General features: G+C 41.0%; 1 protein-coding gene across 1 annotated transcript in view; it reads left to right on the top strand.

Moving 5' to 3' along the window:
* Positions 1-2,267: 2,267 nt before the first annotated feature.
* The window catches only part of LOC724148 (homeobox protein MSX-2), a 38,235-nt gene continuing 26,043 nt past the window's right edge, over positions 2,268-14,459 (top strand). Inside the window, exon 1 of the mRNA XM_001119904.4 lies at positions 2,268-4,199. Coding sequence (XP_001119904.4) covers positions 3,455-4,199 — 745 coding nt within the window. The 5' untranslated portion in view covers positions 2,268-3,454. The remainder of the gene's footprint in view (positions 4,200-14,459) is intronic.

The raw sequence follows: 14,459 nt of genomic DNA, 5'->3' as shown, positions 1-14,459 counted from the left end.
TGTCTAACTTTCTTTTATTCTCGATACGCATCGAGGCTGATCAAACCAAGTTCAATTGTCGAATCGCGAATTTCGACCGCGGTTCTGTCGATCGAGAATTTTAAGCGGTTTTTACAAGCTCGATTATTCCTTTTTTCTTCAATATTTTATGTAACACTTTTTCTTATTTTTATGGAAGTTAGGTAGTAGGTTAATTTCTCGAATTCATCGAGTACGTTAAATTGCTTTCCTCGACAACGTTAAATCGATCGAGCAACTCGTAATCGGGTTTCTTTTTACTTTGAAACGTTCAGTAGGTTGAATTATCGCCATTCCAGACGTTTCTTAACGCTCGTGACTGCTTTATATCCCATTTCTCGGAGGATAAAGTGGCTAATCGATTCCTAGTATCGATGAACGCCGATATCGATCATTCCCCGTTTATTCGTTTCGTTTTTCCGTCCGTCGGAAACGGAATAAAATGTCGTTTTGAATAAACAGCCGATAGTACTTTTAGCGGAGGAGGGGGAAACCGGGAGTAATTATTTAAAATCCATTTCGAAATAATTGATTGTGCCGTTCCAATACAATTTTCCGTTTAAAATTTGCATCGGGCGATAATCATTGACGTTATTGGATAGATAATAATAATTCGCTTTGAAAATTTTTCAATGTAAAACAAAAAAAGAAAGGAATACGTAATAAATAACCTATCCGGAAGAATTTTTTAAATTTCAGATCGACGCGCGTTTTAAGATATTTCACGAGAAGATAATGTAAATAGGAATCGTTGAATACGCGTGGCGGGGAAATAATACGCGCGTGTAATAATGGCCAGCTATTAGGAAACGAGAGGCGACGCGAAAGGTGAGAAGGTAAGGCTGTTCGAGTGTTTCGCCACTACGTGTGCGGCAAATTATTTCGTCGCCATTATCGTTCCCCGGTTACCGCAACGTTTCGTTCGTTGCGCAACGCCGCTTGCTGGACACCGCTCGATCGCTCTCAAATGAATTGCCGATCGAAAAATATTTCTTGCGCAACCAACGACGTTTCTACGCGATTGCAACGGGTTGTCGCAACGAGTCGTAAAGTTTAAACAATCTTTATCCTTGTTTAAATTATTGTTTCAATTGTGAAAGGAGGGAAAAGAGGAATATTCTTCGAGGGATTTAACATTCGAAGAATATACTTTTCTTTTTTAAGCGGCTTTAACTCTTTCGTAGAGTTAAATTTTCACAAAGCGACGAAACATGACAAATATTCGTAAATATTTTCTTTTACTAATTTAAGAAACATTTATTTTCGTTCGACAGTCGTGTCGCTTTTAATTTTCCTCTCGTTTATCGGAGTAACGATTTAATAAGCAACGCTCCAGTTTGGATAAAATCGCTCGATAAGAGGAGGAAAATGGCGGGGCGGTCACCATTTTAAATTGGCTCGTACGTAAGGAGGTGGCTGCGAGAGGAGACACCGATACTTTCGTAGTGGAAACTATCGATCAATAGCGAGCCAACAACACTTTCTTTCGTCGCTCGCAACGTGTGACAATTTGTAATTCTCTCGAGAGATTAGAAATCGAAAGGGAGATCGATTTCTTTTCTTTATGGAAAATTTTCCATCGATCGGTCATCGCCTGAAAAATCGAACGACGTCCGTCCACGTTGAAACGCGTGCAAACGGTTCATTACCCAGGACAATGCACGGAGAAGAAAAGGAAGAAGAAAAGGAAGAAGAAGAAGAAGAAGAAGACACGCGAAAGTGCATTCGTTTCGAGTCTTACTCGCAACACGGCATCGGTTTCTCGTTTGCTCCGCGGTGTTGGAAGGTCGAAGGGGGGACGAATTGGCGTGGCTGGCTGGCTGGCTGGCCTTTTGCTTCGGGCTGCATTCTGCGGGCTGCGCATACCTAGCCGCACAACACGGGGCAAAACTCCATTGCAACATCGCGATAAAAGCCGTGGAGAGGCGCGAGGAGATGGAGGGAGGGACGGAAGAGCACGAGGAGAGCGAAGACGAGAGAGAGAGAGAAGCCGTTCGAAGGAAGGAAAGGAAAAGAAAAAAAGCGGAGAGGAGAAGGAGGGGGATCGAGGGGGAAACGTGGAGGGGGCCAAAAGGATATTCGTCGTAATTAAGTCCCTCCGCTTCTTGAACGCGGCACGTTTCCGCGGCGAGAGGGACGAGGACAACGAGGAGTGGAAGAAAAGGCGAGGAGAAGAATACGAAGAAGAAGAAGAAGAAGAAGAGGAAGAAGGAGGAGGAGGAGGAGGAGGAGGAACGTGCCCCGTTGCGTGGAGGGAGGAAGAAGCGAGGAAATAGTAGGAGAGAAAAAAGGAGGCACGACGATCGGGCAATAAATAATACAGGAGAAAAAGGCGATCGCCTGCAACATTCTGCTCAAATGTTAAATAGGTATCAATTTAACGGCGGCCAATCGGCGAGCGGGTGGGCGGGGCCACGTTGGACAGGATTGGAGCGCGGCGCGGCGGTGGGCGATGCCGCGGGTCGGCACGTCGGGTCGCGGCTCGAGTCGCCGCGCAACCGTGGGGTAGGGATGAAGCGTCTGGTCTCTCCGCTTCCCTCGCAACGTCCCGTCTCTCTCGCCGCGGCCGACCTGGATTCACGTCCCGACTCGCCACGGATCCGGAGTTCCCCGTGCGCGGAAAACACGGCCCTTTCGATCACCACGTGAGCACCTCCTCCGCACTCTCTCTCCTATCTCGCCGACTTTTCCCCCCTTTTTTTTTCCCGCCCCACCCCCTCGCGTAAATCTGGCGATCGATCGATCCCTTCCTTCCCTTCTTTTTCCGCTCGTCGGATCGCGCGACTCTCGATGGACCAAGGGTGTCGAGAGGATCGAGGATCCGGACTGAGAGCGCGCACGGTTCGATCACCGGCCTCGTGATATTTTTTTTTTTCCCCACCGGACGTTGTATTTCCGATCGTTCCATCTCTTCTGCTGGAGGAACGGGGAACAGTGAAACGGAAAGTAGAACGAAAGTAGTGGTAGTCTTGACCGATTATTAAACGTGATCTTGTGCATGGTTGAGCGAAACTGTTTGTGGGTGGAAACAGTGCCCCGACGGAGTGACGAGTTTGAGAGTAAGGATTAGATCGATCAACGGTAATCATGACTCCAAGTTTCTCGTAGAAGAAACAAATCCACGACATCGGCGGACAAGATGGCCGTCAGGCGAATCGGATCGCGCGATAGATCGAACGCTGGATGAACGATGAGATCCGAAAGCTGAGGGAGCGGAAACTACCTTCCTCGTTCCTCCGCCATTCGAGCTATATAACTATATCGATCTCGAACGATACGTATCCCTTATCAGAGTACGGATACCTAGCCGACGTAGCAAGAAACTAGCCGGATGGATGAGCGCAGGATGAGCATCCGAAGCAATTTCCGGTGAACGAAGAGGATCGGGAACGAAGAGGACGCAAATCGATTCGATTCGATCGGATTGGATCGGGAGATGATGTCGATTCACGGCGACAGCGACGCGGACGCGACGGAAGAGATAAACGTGGACGACTCGGACTCGGCCAGCCGCAGCCCCCGCAATTACGCCAGCGACAACCGCCGCTTGGGCCACTCCGAGTGCTCCGATTCCCCGCCCCCGAGTCAAACCGGCTCGAGAGCGCTGCACAACGAGTCGCCCCGCAGCCACCCGTTCAGCATAAGCCGGTTGCTGGGCGAGAATCGGCCCCCGAACCCCAAGAGCCCCTCCGGGTCCGAGGACCCGGACGCCGAGGACAAGGAGAGGAAGTGGTCGTGGGAGGACAACAACGGCGGCTCGTCCGCCGCGCTGGACGACGGCAGGGGGTCGTGGGGCCACGAGATCGAGGAGAAACTGTCGGAGAAGGACGACGACGACACCGGAAGCACGGCCGAGACCCAGACCAACTCGGCCTCGTCGCTGCACTGCGCGTCGGCCACCGATCTGTTGGCGCCGTTCAGACTCTTCCCAACCGGGTCCGGACTGATATACACGGGCGGCGGCGTGATAAGGGTGCCTGCCCATCGGCCACCCGGCGCCAATGGGGCTGCGGCCGGCGCCCTGCCGGCACAGGCGTTGATACCGCCCTGGAGTTTACAGGCCCTTCAGCACAGCCAACAACAGGCGGCGGCGGCGGCCGGCCTTCACAGGGCCAGCTTGTTGGCCAACTTGGCCGCGCATCCGCTCCAGGGACACCCGCACCTCAAGGACAGGCTGGCAGGTAAGCATACTCCTCCGTAAGGTTTACCCGATTTTCTTGGACCAGCACGGGATTCAAAATTAAAGATCTTGCGTTGAAAAGAGAGCGATCAGAGTTTTAACTTCAATCATCCGTCTTGGAATTAATCTTCGCTTTCGATCTCGACGCGTTATCGGCTTGCTTCCTTTTAAAATGCGAATTTTAAACGATTCTTCATCTGTATTTGAATTAAAGTATCGGCGTCGATACGTATCAATAACGTTCCTCGATTTCGATCATCGCGACACGCTGCCATTTCTTCCTTTTTACTTAAACTTTTAACCAATAATCACGATACGAGAAAGTGTCTAAACTCGTTAATACTATTCTCACGATTCTTTCGATCAAATCTCGTCTCATTTTTAATAATAATTCCTCGTAAATCTAAATATTTCTCCTCCACGATATTTCTTATTCTCACGATTCTTCCGATCAAATCTCGTCTCATATTTATCCTAATAATTCCTCGTAAATCTAAATATTTCTTCTCCACGATATTTCTTATTCTCACGATTCTTCCGATCAAATCTCGTCTCATATTTATCCTAATAATTCCTCGTGAATCTAAATATTTCTCCTCCACGATACTTCGAAATACTTTTATCATTTTCCATCGGTTCATTCGATTCCCCTCGTCCTCGAAATTGACTCAATTTCCTCTATTCGTAATAAACGCAACGACACGGGGGCTGGTGTGGAATTAACTACGCGGGATGATTAGGTTCGTTAGGACGTAAACGACGAGCCGTGTATCGCCGTGCGTCTCCCTCCCCTGTCCCCTCGATTCCTCCCCGTAACAATTCGCCGTTACCATTATCCTTACTCGCTCGTGCCATCATTCGGACGCGAGACGAAGAAAGGGGGGAAAAATCGACCGGGATTCGGGACGAATTGCGGTTTCGCTCGATAATACGTAGACGGATAATGGAGATGTCAATGCGTGCAATGACGATTCCCACGTCATCGGCGGGAGAGAGGAGGGGGGAGGAGAAGAGGCGCATATGGATCGATTCAACGCTAATTCCGCAGATTGCGCATTCACGATCCGAGAATTCATAACTATTTGCGGTTTCGTGTCGAGGTTAAGCTCCGCGTTCTATTTCTTTCCATTTCTTCTTCTCTTTTTCTCGTCCACTTTTCAACGAAGCGATATTTTAATTTTCGAATACAAATACTCGGGCAGATGTTTATAGCGAATTTCCGATCATAGGTAATCGAGTACCTGTTTTTTTCTCTCCCTTTTTCTTGCATTCATCGAATAGTTTTGAAAGTTACGATCGGTTTAAATTCAGGTGCGTTTATTTTGCCAAGTTTCTCTATAAATAGAAATAGAAGTATATACGTAATCCTGTTACGTAATTAAATTCCACTTCTAATTTTATTTTTTCCTTCCCCGATTTATCGATCATTTCTCCCAGACGATTTATGTCTCGCGTCTCCGGCTAATCCTACACGCCTACCCGTTTAAAATCCGTTTTCAAAAGTATCCGTAACGCGGATTGCGAAGAGAAATTTTATCCGACGCGGTGGAAAAAAAAAAAAATTCCCTCATTACATATCCGCTAATTAGTTAAAAATAAGCGAAACAGCTCGCTTATCCAGACTTATCTCGTAGTAACTACCTTCGTTTCCCGTCTCTCCACGTAAAACAAACTGCTCGCTCGCGCGAATTACACGCCTCACCGATCCGATCCGAAAATTAAAATAATAATCCTCCAAAACACATTCGTCCCGCGTTAAAAGATTCAAAAATCCATCGACGCTGTTCAAAAGGAAAAAAAAAAAAAGAAAATTTCTCCCTTACAATTCTCATTAATAATTTTAATCGTGTGGAGGTACGTTGTCGACGCGGGTGCGCGGATAGGAAACGTACGGATTTAGGAAAATCATTATTAACGGGATCGTTATTAATTCGCGACGGGTACGAAGGAAACGAAGGAACGAGAGAAGGCGTGATATATACGTGTGTGTATATATATATATATTGGAGGAATCGGTAGCACCGATCGGAATATGAATTTCCTCTAATTGGGTTCGTGTATCTTTAGACCAAGCAGCGGCCTCGAGGATGATGGCTCGCGAGGATGGCTAAACCGCGTGTAGTCGATATCAATTATTAAACGAGCGGTGGAAATTATTCAATCTTCCCCGTCGTCGCGATCAACCCCGAGCCGTTGAAAAGGCATATGTAATACATATATCCGGTATATTCGGACTTGTGGAGAGAGAGACACGTATGGGAATGCGTACAGGATGATTCACAACTGCGTTATCGATGCTCTCCTTATGGAATAAACGGTTCAAAGGGAACGAGAGAAGGTGCATCTTGTTGCTCGCGTTCAAAATTTTCGATCGATTTTTCCTCTCGTTTGTAAACAATGTGTTGCGAGTTTCTTCGATTATTTTTGTTATTAATTACGTTCAGATTGCAAAACGTGTAATTCATTGATGGAAATTTATAGACAGCTGCTCGATATTTTTCCAAGATCGGAGAGAGAAAATGAACGTAACGTTTTGTGCTGGAAAAGTGGGGTACATTAGAGTTGGATATTGGCGCTTTATGAATCGCCTTGTACGGATCCGCGTCACATCACACGCGTGTGGGGATATCACGTGTAAGTGTAGGCTCGGTCGCGGCTATGACATTTTAATGGCGTGCAGACAAGTTGAAGCCTTCGCGTTCCTCCGAACTCGCTCGATAAACCCTCGCGACTACCTTTTCTTTTTCTCTCTTTCTTTTCCTCGTTTTCTCCCGCGGAGAGAACGACCGGCATCCCCGTGACTTCGCTGAAAGGTGACTTCGCGCCACGGAAACCAGTCCCCGGACCAACGAACCGTTCCCTTTTATCTAACCACCGTTTCCGCTAACGAGACGCGAGTTAGTTAATACGAACGATAGCGAGGTACACGCGTATTCGATTCGATCGATTCCTCGATAACTTGGAGCGCTGCTTCTCTTCTGTTTCCCACTTTCCTACCTGTGTTTTCAAATTGGATGATTTATATATTTGATGTATTTATTAAATAGGATTAGAATTGTATTTAACTCTTAGCATTTTGCAACCGGCTGCTTTACGATACTACGATACATTCGATGAATTCTTCGATAACGATGAAATTGGATGGTAGATTTATTATTTATATTTAATATATTTATTAAAATTCTAAATTTTTGGTATTTTGCAATCGTTGCCTTTTATATACGATAGTACGATACATTCGATGAATTTTTCGATAACGATGAAATTGGATGGTAGGTTTATTATTTATATTTAATATATTTATTAAAATTGTTAAATTTTTGGCATTTTGCAATCATTGCCTTTTATATACGATAGTACGATACATTCGATGAATATTTCGAGTGTTGCTTCTCTCTCTTTCCATATTTTTAGGTATATTATGAAATTGGATGATAGGTTATTGGATGATAGGTTTATTATTTATATTTAATATATTTATTAAAATTGTTTAACTTAGCATTTTGCAACCGTTGCCTTACGATAGTACGATACATTCGATGAATTCTTCGATAACGATGAAATTGGATGGTAGACTTGTTATTTATATTTAATATATTTATTAAAATTCTAAATTTTTGGCATTTTGCAATCGTTGCCTTTTATATACGACAGTACGATACATTGGATGAATACTTCGAGTGTTGCTTCTCTCTGCTTTCCATACTTTTAGGTATGAAATTAGATGATAGGTTTATTATTTATATTTAATATTTATTAAAATTGTTTAACTTAGCATTTTGCAATCGTTGCCTTACGATACTACGATACATTCGATGAATTCTTCGATAACGATGAAATTGGATGGTAGATTTATTATTTATATTTAATATATTTATTAAAATTCTAAATTTTTGGCATTTTACAATCATTGCCTTTTATATACGACAGTACGATACATTGGATGAATACTTCGAGTGTTGCTTCTCTCTGCTTTCCATACTTTTAGGTATGAAATTAGATGATAGGTTTATTATTTATATTTAATATTTATTAAAATTGTTTAACTTAGCATTTTGCAATCGTTGCCTTACGATACTACGATACATTCGATGAATTCTTCGATAACGATGAAATTGGATGGTAGATTTATTATTTATATTTAATATTTATTAAAATTGTTAAATTTTTGGCATTTTGCAATCGTTGTCTTTTATATACGATAGTACGATACATTGGATGAATTCTTTGATAGCGAGTATTGCTTCTCTCTGTTTCATACTTTTATCTATGTTTTCAAATTGGATGATTTATATATTTGATATATTTATTAAATAAAATTAGAATTGTTTAATTCTTAACATTTTGCAATTGTTACGATAGTACGTTACATTCGATGAATTCTTCGATAATGATAAAATTGGATGGTAGATTTATTATTTATATTTAATATATTTATTAAAATTGTAAAATTTTTGGCATTTTGCAATCGTTGCCTTTTATATACGATAATACGATACATTCGATGAATTCTTAGCGAGTGCTGCTTCTCTCTGCTTTCCAATTTTAAATACGAAATTAAATGATAGGTTTATTATTTATATTTAATATATTTATTAAAATTGTTAAACTTTTGGCATTTTGCAATCGTTGCCTTTTATATACGATAGTACGATACATTCAATGAATACTTCGAATATTGCTTCTCTCTGCTTTCCACTTTTAGGTATGAAATTGGATAGTAAGTTTATTATTTATATTTAATATATTTATTAAAATTGTTTAACTTTTGGCATTTTGCAACTGTTGCCTTACGATACATTCGATGAATTCTTAGCGAGTGCTGCTTCTCTCTGTTTCCCACTTTTAGTTATGTTTTGAAATTGGATAATTTATATATTTGATATATTTATTAAATAGGATTAAAATTGTTTAACTTTTAGTATTTTGCAACCGTTGCTTTACGATAATACGATACATTCGATGAATTCTTGGATAGCGAGTGTTACTTTTTCCTGTTTTCCACTTTTAGGTTTTGTTTTATTGAGAGAAAAAAATGTAAAATTGTATGTGTAAAATTGTTGATATTTAGCATTTTAATCGGTCGAAATTGTTATTGAACAAAGTGCAACCTTTCGTATTCGACGACCATTTCCCTTAACGAGACGCGTTAATTAATTCGAACGATAGCGTGGTACATTCGATGAATTCTTCGATAGCGAGCGCAGCTTCTCTCTGCCCACTTTTAGATATGTTTCAAATTGGATGCTAGGTATTTTGTTTTATTCCCAAAATGACTTATATATTTAAGATGTTAAAATTGTATAAAATTTCTACCATTTTTGCCTTTTTTTTACATACGACAGTTAATCTCTTCACTCTCGTTTAACTATTCGAAACGAGGCTCGAATTATTATTTTATTACCGATTCGAATCGTCGATTGGCTATCGAGTCGAGTGATCGCCTCGCCTTTTTATCTTTACGATCGTCCAATTATACATTTTATAAATAAAATACCAATTGCGCCGAGGAGACGCAATTAAATTTTCCCGAAATTTCTTTCACCCAAAATGTTTTCCTTTTTAACCCGATATTCCACTTATCTCGTCCCATTAACCGTCTTAATAATTCGAAACGAGAAGAAGGAGAAATTTATTATCAACCGGCTCCCTCCGTATTATCGTTCCCCCGACAAACGTATTTACAGAATCGTATAATTTCGCCAACGAATAACACCGATTCCCCCCAAACATAGTTTCGCTCGCGAAACGAACATTCGAAAGAAAGGGGGAAAAAAAAAACGATCTTTTCGCCAACGATGTTTTTAACAGGTTCGGTTAATCGGAGAGGAGAAAAAAAAGGAGCACGACTCGATAATTGTGCGCGAGAAATATAAAACGTCGAGAAGGAATGCGTAATGAACGCGTTGCCAATTTTCGAATTTTTCGTGCGCGTAATTAGAAACCTGCCTTTACTCTTCGTGACGTAAGAACACGCGCGAAAGATTTCTCCTCTCCTCGATTTCGAAGAGAAAAATTATTTAATCCTCGCCTCGAGAATTTCGAACGAGAAGAAAAAAAAAAATATTAAATTCGATAATAAATTTCACTCGGAATCGGACGCGTGGCTCGTGGAACGAGGAGGAGGAGAACGGAACGGTTGTAACATTGGCAGATCGTGGGTATCGAACGGTGTCGATCCGCCATTTTTTCTCCTCGGGAAACGTGGGAAAGAAATTATTCCCTCGGTCGGCCGAGATCGCGAGAGCTGTCGTCGCGGCGTCAGAGAGTCTAACGGAATCTAACACGGTTGTATCAACTACGTTTGTGTAACAGGTTGTTCGTAACGAAGCGAAGGAATAAACGTTCGACGAGAGATTAAAAGGATCCTTCCACGAGTTTTTCGAACACATATATATATATTTGAAATAACGCTTCGTTCCTCGAATCTGCGGAACAGCGTGTTAACTGGAAACGTGCGTTGGCCGCTTTCTCACGTTGGGGAGAGGATTAGAATTTATCACCGTGAATTCTCGTAGCATTCGGACAAATAGCGTCCGTTCCGCTCGAGCAACTTCTAATTCTTGACGGGGCTTAATTCCACATTAGGTGTTCGCGGTTACGGAAAATTTCAGGCGTCCAAAATGTTTTCGACGTTCCAATTATCGTAAAAGTTGTTCTATAAAATTTCGCCGGGATTATATATATACCGGGCGAAATGTCGGGTGGTTAGCGGAGCCGCGCGAGGCAATCTACGTTCAGAGAAACAATCTTGCCGATTTGACAGGATCGTTTCTCTAATTGTAAGCTAAAAACTGCTTTCGAGCCTGCGGGCCCCTCCACAGTGTAAAACGAGTTCACAACACAACAGGATATACGTATAGATGCAACTCGTCTCTCCTTTTGTCTCGTCGTCCTTTTATTTGTATAGCTGTTTCCTTTCTTTTTTCTTCTTCTTCTTGGGAATTTTATCACTCTGTACACGTAATATGAAAGAGAGAAGGGACAAGGAATTAACAGACAGATTGAAGCGACGAGTGTAAAGAAAAAAGAAATTATTATTAATTTCGGAAAAAAGAATAATCGTAACGTGTCATTTCGATCGAATAAAATTTTCAATCGAATAAGATTTTAAATTAATTCCGAGATGGGATTCGTATGTACGTTGTGAATTTCTTAAACGCGCGACAAAATTGAAGCATCCCGAGGCTTGGTTAAGAATAGATCCTTCTTACGTTGATATTTTATTAAAAAACACCAATTTCCCTTCCGAAATTTAAATTTCCAATTTCCGTCATCGAAATTCTTCTAATTTATCCCCCAGATAATTAAGAAATCCGTTCTCGATCATTGTTATATCAACGTCTTTATCTTGTTATTTCGATTTACTCGATATCTTTCAAGTATACACAGAAGAAATTAACATCTCTCGTTGGAAATATCGTTTCGTTTCGAATGAATTGGAAATTCGTGATTCGTATCTTTCGATTTAATTCTTTCGATCGATTCGTGTAAAACTCGTGTAAAATTTTCTCGAAACATGGCTCACTTTCCGAAATGTAATAAAAAAAAGAGAGAGAGAGAGAGAGACGTTTACTCTCGATCGGATCGGCGTACGAGACACGCGATACGCGTGTACTACGTCACCGAGTTACTCGGAATAAGATAAATTCGCATGTTGCCGGCGAGTTTTTCAAAGAGGATGATGATTCGGAGCGACGTCAGGTGTGACTGCACCTTCAACATCGGCCGGCTCGTACTCCATCGGCCGTAAAAGGTGCAACAATTTGCAATTTGTGGCCGGCAAAAGAATCGAGTTCGGCCAACACGTAGGATGAAATCGTCGCCACCTGCATGGACCGTGCGTAAAAAAATATATCGGACGGGGATAATATCTTTGTTTTTCTTCTTTTTGCCTCATTTTCGGATATTTTCCTCTTCCTCTCCTCCTCGTATTTCTCCTTCTTTCGACTTTCATCGAAGGAAAATTTTTGGTCAGTTCTCGATTAAAGGAGATGGGAAAATTAACGATCTATACATAAATTCTATATCGATTTATTATCATGCGCGTGCGACAATGCATGGCAAAAAATATATTGGAGATAATACATTTGTTTTTCTTCTTTTTGCGTCATTTTCGGATATTTTCCTCTTCCTCTCTCTCATATTTCTTTTTCTTTCATGGATCGTCGAAAGAAAATTTTTGGTCACTTCTCAATTAAAGGAGAATTATAGGAAAATTATCGATCTATAAATAAATTCTATATATTTGTTATTACGCGCGTGCGACGATGCATGGACTGTGCATAAAAAAATATATCGAATTGTTTTTCTTCTTTTGAAATATCATTTTCGGATATTTTCCTCTTCCTCTCCTTCTCTCTCGTATTTCTTTTTCTTTCAACTTTCATCGATCGTCGAAAGAAAATTTTTGGTCAGTTCTCGATTAAAAGAGATAGGAAAATTATCGATCTATAAATAAATTCTATATATTTGTTATTACATGCGACGATGCATGGAAAAAAATATATTGAAGATAATACATTTGTTTTTCTTCTTTTTGCGTCATTTTCGGATATTTTCCTCTTCCCTTCCTCCTCTCTCGTATTTCTTCTTCTTTCCACTTTCATCGAAGGAAAATTTTTGGTCAGTTTTCGATTAAAAGAGATAGGAAAATTATCGATCTATAAATAATTTATAGATTTATTATCACGCGCGTGCGACGAAGAGTAGGTAAAAAGGTAGGATGAATAAAAATAATAAGTTGAAAATGTTGCACGACCAGTTTGCACAGTTTATACGGATTTCTTCTTTCTATCCTCATCGCGCGTTTCGTTTTTTCCTCCGTTACACGCGAAATCTTTAAATCTAAAATTAAAATAGAAAATTCGTTTGGATTCGAAATTACGTATAATTGTCATCTAACGTTTCGTATCGTACACGATGGTTGGTTCAAAGGAAAAGAAAAGAAGAAAAAGGAACAAATAGCTCAATCTCTTCTCTCACTTTTTTTTTTTGAAGAAGGTCAATCCTTTTTTGTCCGCTAACGATGAAACGCAGGTGAACCGTTTCATTTCGTCGACGAAACGATACCCCAATTTCGTCCCCCCTTCTCCCCTCCGATTATTAAAGCTCGATTGTCACTCCGCCGTTTCAATCGTGACAATACGACCGCGATACCTCTCTATAATTTTCTCGTTTCACGCGTCCTTCGTGGAATCGACGACAGGATCGACAATTACCATTAGAGACCCCAGCTTTCCATTTCCAGCCAGTAGATTTCCCCGTTCCCAGAACCGATTCCACGAGGCGAAACACGAGGCGGTAATTTACACGATTCATTAAAACGACACGTACGAGATCTTATCCGGGAAAATTCGCAACGATGAAAGCAATCTCTGAATACTGCTCAACTCGTAGCATATTTAATTACAATCGGTAAATGTGTACGAAAGTAAATGATACAACAATCGTACGTAATCAAATAATATTCAAAGATTTTTTTTCGAAGAGAAAAAGAAGAATCTTCCTCGTTAACTTTTCAATAAAAAATAATTAATCAAACCGTACATTATCGTACATAATCAAATAATATTCAAAGACTTTTTTTAGAAAAAGAAGAATCTTCCTCGTTATCATATCGCGTTATTAAATTCGAAAACTTATTTTTCGATAAAAAATAATTAATGAAACCGTACATTATCGTACGTAATCAAATAATATTCAAAGATTTTTTTTAGAAAAAGAAGAATCTTCCTCGTTATCAGTCGCGTTATTAAATTCGAAAACTTTTTTAAAAAATAAAAAATAAAAAGAACGATCTTTCTTGCTACACTTATCAACGCTCGCGTCCTTCGAACAATCGTTTCGCGATAATTAAATAATTCGAGGAATTTTCTCGAAAAAAAAAAGGAAATAACGATACTTCTTGCTACAATTATCAACGCTCGTGTCCTCGTATCAAAGATCTCGATCGAACGAAAGAAGGAGAAAGAAAGAGAGAGAGAGAGAGAAGAGGAAATAATTCGACCTTCGATCTCCTCTCGATCCTCACTGTGGGAGTTCCAATTCGGTAGCCGAATATCTGTCCGTCCGGCTACCGGTAGAGTTCGGTAGAAAATTAAAAACGACACAGCACGTATATATACGCGTACACCCGTATATACACGTACACGAACAAGATGGAATCCGAATATACAAGCGTGTCCCGGCTTCGATTTCATCCGAGGAGGAGAGGTATGGGAGGAGGCCGTTCGTGGCCGGCCGGCCGGCTACAACACCA

Source organism: Apis mellifera, linkage group LG1 (assembly GCF_003254395.2).
Source record: "Apis mellifera strain DH4 linkage group LG1, Amel_HAv3.1, whole genome shotgun sequence".
Taxonomy (NCBI): domain Eukaryota; kingdom Metazoa; phylum Arthropoda; class Insecta; order Hymenoptera; family Apidae; genus Apis; species Apis mellifera.
This window is presented reverse-complemented; position numbering and strand designations above follow the sequence as displayed.